This window comes from Malania oleifera, chromosome 10 (assembly GCF_029873635.1).
Source record: "Malania oleifera isolate guangnan ecotype guangnan chromosome 10, ASM2987363v1, whole genome shotgun sequence".
In the NCBI taxonomy this organism is placed as follows: Eukaryota; Viridiplantae; Streptophyta; class Magnoliopsida; order Santalales; family Ximeniaceae; genus Malania; species Malania oleifera.
In genome coordinates this window covers 4,678,423-4,684,875 of record NC_080426.1, presented here as the reverse complement: position 1 = coordinate 4,684,875, position 6,453 = coordinate 4,678,423, and the positions used below count along the sequence as shown (strand labels likewise).

Here is a 6,453-nt window from a genome sequence, read left to right as displayed (position 1 = left end):
CACCGGGATAAGTGGTCCACGGGTCCAGCCTCTGAACGTCTTAGACCCAGGATTTACATTATTGGGCATTTCTTTCAACTCCAGTTTTGACAGGCGCGCAGATAGCGTGGTCCACCTTCTAATCTAACGATACAGCAAAACAGTCTACATTGGAGACCAGACCTGCGTGGCTGCTTCCTTCATTTATCTGCCCTGTACTTCGCCCTCTTTCCTCCAAATACTTAAAACACTGTAATCAATAATCCAGAGTCCAAACAGCATAGCATCAAAACAAGACATTGAATAATACAGAGAGGACGGCTGTACTTCAAATTTTGAAAAAATTACACTCGTCATAAATGTTCTCACACCTCTTCAGCCAATTTTTAATGACTAGACTCACTTTAATTAAAATATTATTATATTAATAATTTTATTAGACGCACTCAAGTATTAAAATCAGTGGCAGCCCACAAATTCACCTCAAACCATACCATGAAGGTTAGAACGATAAATGAAACTCAAATCAACACAATCAGCCAGAGGCATCAGTAATAATCCTGCAATTTCCAACCGAGAGCAATTAACAGATTCTTTGAGATGCAATTTACTGAATGTTTAAGAATGAGCAACCCAATGCAAAAGAGTAGTTTTGCTCCTTCTATTGATCTGACACTAATATATACTTTCTACACAATTCATCATGATCATATGATACCACTGCAATTTCCAGTCTAAGAGAGACTCTTGGAATCATAAAGAGGCCTAGAAAGGATGGAGAAAAGGAGAAGGAAGGTGACGGGGTTTCAATCTCTTGAAGGATTCGAACTTTAAAGCTAGTTTACAGAAATTTGCTATGCACTGAACCAGAAAGTCGGCTCAGCACCAAACTTGTTACCCTAATAATACAAAAGACATGAATTCTGTAAACTGCCAATCAATCCAATTACATTTACATAAACCATAATAGCGCGCCTCCAATCATTTCGTTATCAGAAAACTGGTTCACATTAAAATGTGCTGCTAGAAATCCAAAATCAAACTGTAAGGCGGATTAGAAAAGGAGTTGCTGTTCTTATGATGGTGGTCCAACCCATCACCTGCCATGTGATGCGGCAGGAGATCGTCCAAATCTCTCGCTGCCAATATCATCTTCTACTTCGCTCCCATCTAAACATATGGCATTATTATTGACACTTACTTCTGAACTGGCATTACTGCTTGTAGCAAGAGGGGAGTCCGAGACACTAACTGTTCTGCTTCGTGTAGCCCCTGGTCTCACGCTGTACATAGAAGACGCCGGAATATTTGTCATCAATGGCCGCAGATTTCCCGGAACGCTTCGCCTTATGTCCTGGTCAAAAGAAACTTACAAATCAGAAAAAATAAATGCAAATGAAAACATTCACGGCTAGACCATCAATCTTCTTCTTGTGCTTTGAAGAGTCTTAAAGAGTCAACAATAAAAATAGGTGGCTTTTTAAAATAAAATAAAATAAAATAGGTAGAGTTAGTAGAAAATAAAAAGGTAGAGAGACAAATAATAGATTGGAAGAATAAAGGAGAGATCTCGAGTTCATGAATCTGAGAAGCACATTTAGGTACTAATTGGCTCTTTCATGTAGAGGACCTCGGGTAGAGGATCTAAAGCTAACATATATTATGCATTTAAAAGAGTAGATGGATTTGTCCTTAAAGGTCAGATAACCATGTGAATGTCATTGACATGAATATAGAAAAAGTCATATTCTACTAAGTATGCTACTTGCTTACTTCCTCCCAAAACAGATCACAACATGAAATAAAATATAAAGAAAAACGTACCATATGCCTAATAGCCATATCCAGAGATTTCTTTGAGAGTGTTCTTCCAAAGCCTGAACTATCTGGTGAAGAAGACTTGCCAGAAAGGTTCCCATGAGGAGAATGTTTGTCATCTTGCTTTGGTGGTGCAAGTTTTCGCATATTTATCACCCTTTCAACCATCTTTGTCCCCATTAAAACAGGGCTCACATTGTCATTAACTTTAGAATGCCCACGACTCATTGCGGGAACAGAGCTCCCGCTGGTATGAATAATCCCATTGGGAGGTCGTCTTCTTGATGGAGAGCAAGATTGTCGCCTCGGCCTTCCACTGGGACCAGCTTCCACAGAAGATGATCGAGCACTTGGTGCTCCAGGCCTACCCCTGGAGGCCGAAATTGGTCTTTCAGGAATTGACGTCCTTAAATTTGGTGGAGCATCAAGTGAGAAACCTGGCATTTCCGAGGGCTTCCATGGTCTGGATTTCACTGTCGGGGAAGTCCCACGCATAGGTACTGGATTTGCTGCTGGAGAAGTTCCTCGCGAAGGCATTGGGTTTGCCACTGGGGAAGTCCCACGTGAAGGCACTGGATTTCTCAATGTGGCAGGACCTGATTTGGTAACAGCAGAAGATGGCTTTGCTGGAGCAGATACACTGGGCATGCTAGATGGTGTAGATGGCCGACGGGTCGGCGTTGCTGCCCTATATCCAGGCTTGGATGTTGGGACAGAAGATCTGGCTGTTGGTGTTGAAGATCTAGCCGTCGACCTTGCAACAGGTGTAGATGATCTGGAAGCAGCTGCCGGCTTACTTGAAGGCAAAGTGGATCGAGAAGTAGGTGTTGCTGGTCTAGAAGATTTAGATACAGCAGTCAAAGTAGGCCGTCCAGTTGGTGTTGCCGGCCTTGATCCTGGACCCCCAGATGATGAAGGCCTGCGAGTTGCTGCAATTGAAGAGCTTAACCCGGGGGAAGAAGCTGTTTGTCTGGGTGAAGAGTTTAACCCAGGTGAAGAAGCTGGCTGTCTGGACAGTGAGTTGCTCTTTGCAGTAGGCTCCAGCTGGTGGTTGGCTAACTATAACCACAATAAATAAAATGAAATGGCGAGTACACAGCTTTAGAGTTCAAGCAGAACAAAAGTTCAGGATATCTCAACAAAACGATTACATGGGAATCAACTCTTGAGCTTTTAAAATGTACAAGTGAAACATTTGAGAAGAAGCCTACCAGTCATGTGCATACTAATCAATAACTAAACTCAGAATAGCAACAGTTTTAAAATTTCCTGACTACTTAACTATTTAGCTATTAAAAGGAAGACTGGAGTCTTTGTAGAAATTAAAAGGTTGAGTCTAAAGACAGCTAATTTTCTTTAACTCAAAAGCAAGGTCCATGTGCAAGAAAATGAAATGATAAATCAAGAGGTGTTCCAAAAATGCCAGCAATCATGTGAATGAGAAAGAAAGATTACTTACAACAGGAACTGAACACATAGCCAAACGTTTTTGATAAATTCTCTCAGTATTACACTGGCAGCTATTTAACCCTACATAACCCTTTGTTTTCACGTCTTGGAACCAATAATCAATTTAACATTAGACGAATGCCTAAACAAGTCTGTAGTTTTTCCTGGAGTCTGAAATACAGATATAGTTCCATTCCATTTCATTATATGATGATATGGATGTCAATTGCTTAGACCATGTGCCTATGACTTCCAAACAGTACAGAATATACTCCAAATACTTAAGAATAATCCTCGCATCAAACAAAATTTCAATTAGCACTCTTACTCTGGATTTCAGCGCAATAGGGCGGGCTTTAGGAGTTCCAATCTGGCTCATAACAGTTTTCTGTGATTCCATCTCCAAAGAAGGAAACAATGGGGTACCAGGGGGAGTAAGAAGCCTGAAACCAGAAAAAGTATCTGGTAAATGCCAGCTTGAAAACTATGATTTGCACCTAATCACAATAGCATATATTAATAACCAGAATAATAATAAAAAAAAATGACATAGATATCATTAACCACATGCATCCCCTCACTCCCCAAGTGCATTTGGGAAGGGAAAAACACACATGCATATGGCAATGCAAATCTGGAATGGAAATTGGGGAAGAAAATAGAGCAGAATATATGCATCCTCAGGCATTTCATTCTCAAGGGTTCATCTTCACACCATGTGCAAGCAATGGCTAGCGGTAAAGAAATCTGCAGATCATTAGTTAGTTGGTTATGGTTTAGTTCCACAAAATTGGTGAACGTATCCAGAAGTTATTTTGGGAAGCTCATTAATAGCAACTTATTAATCTATCTTCTCAGCATTAATAGCTGCTTTCCATTTACACCGGGAGAACATGAGGAGCTATGCAGCAACTTTGAGGAAAACATGATCACGCAAAACTTCCATGGAAACAACAAAAATGACAACTCAAAGTTCAATACAAAAGATCCATTCGATTATAAAATGCATGCAAATGATAGCAAACAAAGAAATGTGATGAGCAGTGATAGTACCACATGAAAAACTCAGATAAGCACAGCTGAAGATTTTGTAATAAATGTACTAAAGAGACAAAAGAAATGCAATCAAATTACCATCAATAGCAGAATGTCGTTTGTCATTGTTTTTAACACAAACAATTGTAGTTCAGGTTCCTGCCTCGAGTTCAAGTTACCACCTCCACATCGTCACTTAAAATTTGGATTAAAAATGTCTTCGTAACACCCAGTAAGTACCATTAAATGAGCAGGTCATTGACAAGGCTAACTTGCAATCTGAACATGCAATATTTAGTAATCAAATTTTTATTGTCACTAAAATCTCTGATCGAACTTGGTTCTGTTTTCCGGTTGAATGATTCTAGTCATTTTATTCGTAAGAAATGACAAAATAAACCATTTACCATTAGAGCAACATAAACTTGCTCAAGCACAATAATGAAGACCATTTTTACGGAAAGAAGCAATTTCATTTGCAAAATATGTCAAATTAGACCACTTCTCCTCGTGGCAATGATGGCAATCCCCAAATAAAACTAGATACTAACAAATTTTATTTGTAATAATAAATCAACTTCATTACATATGTGCGCAGAAAAAATGCTACAACATTACCAGTCATAATCATTTTTATCATTGTCAGAATTGAGAAAATCATCAGAACCATTCTTGTGTGCAGGAGCGGCTGACGCGATATTGTATATGGGAGAAGTTCCAGGCTTCGATCCTGCAATATTGGGATAACAACAACGAATGAGAAGAAAAGGAACATAACTAAATTAAAATTATAACTTCATGGAATTAGACGAAAACAAAACGAGCGCGATGACAAGTTCAAGAACGATGTAACGGTGAACTACAAACGGAATGCAGAAGAGCAACCAATGAAATCATTTCAATAATTACCTAACGTTCAAAACCCGATAAGAAAATTTAAGACTAAAATGTCAAATATTCAAACTTAAAAAAGAGATTGAATAAATCCGTACCTACTGGAGCATCAAGCTCTTCGGAGTTGTGAAGGAGAAGACTATTCCGCTCCTTCTCCCGCCTTCGCATGTCAAGAAACAATGCTAGCTCCTCTTCCTTCTCCTTCATCATTGACGTCCTGAGACTGCCTATTTGCTGCCTCTGCCTCACCGCCGCCTGCATTTGCGACTCCTGTGCCCTAAAACTCCGATTCATGGCCTATCCTCAACTCCGCGAATACAAAATATCTGACGAAAATAACCAACGAAACAAATCTGAAATCTCCAAACCAGAAAAACCTAGTTCCTCCTCCGCGTCACCGAACTCAACTACAGCTTCCACTCTGAACTAATCCTCACCTCCATCCAAAACAAAAACGAACAGCAACAGATCTGAAATCGAGCTCGAAATCTCTGAAACATGAAGCACAAATTAACAGACTACACATTGCCATTCCGCTTCACTTCCGTCAAACTCGAGAGCGAGAGAGACTCAGCTCGAGCACATAGCCATTGCCGCAGAGCAGAGCTGAAGAGTGGAGAGAGAAACCTAGAGAGGGAACGACGGGAATCTAGAGAGAGAGAGGGAGAAGTGAAATCGGGATCACAGGTGAGGGGGAGAGAGAGAGAGAGAGAGTGTGGCATTTAATGTTATTTAGGTGTGGAGTGGAGTCTGAAATGGGAAAAATTGATTTGTGTAGATATGGGGCTGTTTTCAGAACGCCACTCTCTCCTTCTCTCTCTTAAGGCCTACGCTTTCAGATTTGTTCCCATTTTGGGTGGATAATCACGAACACTGCCCTTCTCACATTTTCTTTCTCGTTTCTATTTTTCAGAAATTTGAATCAATAGTTTGCAGTTCCGCCCCTGAAATATTTTTCATTTCTGTTTGGCCCCGACAATTTCGGCCCCCTGTGGATTTGATCTTAAATATTATCCCCACCTGGCCGATGATGCAATAAATACATAAATGTTTGGGGATGAAAACACAATTATGAGGGATGGTAGGGAGAGTAAAATCAGCGAATAATGAAAGTTAGTTTGCGTTTTGAAGAGAACTTAATTCTCTTTTGTTTTTGTTTTTTGCAGTTCCTTAATATGCTACAGTTGGCAAAGCTTTAATTATTAGATCTTAGTAATTGCAGTTTTGTGGTTCTAATAAAACACAAACGTATTGATACAACGATTAATACCCATTGAA

At 39.8% G+C, this 6,453-nt stretch overlaps 1 protein-coding gene across 1 annotated transcript; it reads right to left on the bottom strand.

The window, feature by feature from the left end:
• Positions 1 to 545: 545 nt before the first annotated feature.
• LOC131166395 (uncharacterized) lies at positions 546 to 6,020 on the bottom strand. Its single transcript, XM_058124910.1, has 5 exons — positions 5,274 to 6,020; positions 4,900 to 5,011; positions 3,575 to 3,689; positions 1,804 to 2,856; positions 546 to 1,333 (listed from the first exon to the last, which is right to left on the bottom strand). The coding sequence occupies exons 1-5, from the start codon at positions 5,467 to 5,469 to the stop codon at positions 1,076 to 1,078; spliced, it is 1,734 nt and encodes a 577-aa protein (XP_057980893.1). The 5' UTR covers positions 5,470 to 6,020; the 3' UTR covers positions 546 to 1,075.
• Between the last annotated feature and the right edge of the window lie 433 nt (positions 6,021 to 6,453).

Coding starts and splice junctions, on each gene's coding strand:
- LOC131166395 (XM_058124910.1), bottom strand. CDS start 5,469: ATGAATCGGAGTTTTAGGGCACAGGAGTCGCAAATGCAGGCGGCGGTG. Junction 3,690..4,899: donor GATAAAAATGATTATGACTG/GTAATGTTGTAG, acceptor TTCTGGTTTCAG/GCTTCTTACTCCCCCTGGTA. Junction 2,857..3,574: donor CTATTGCGCTGAAATCCAGA/GTAAGAGTGCTA, acceptor TTGTGGTTATAG/TTAGCCAACCACCAGCTGGA.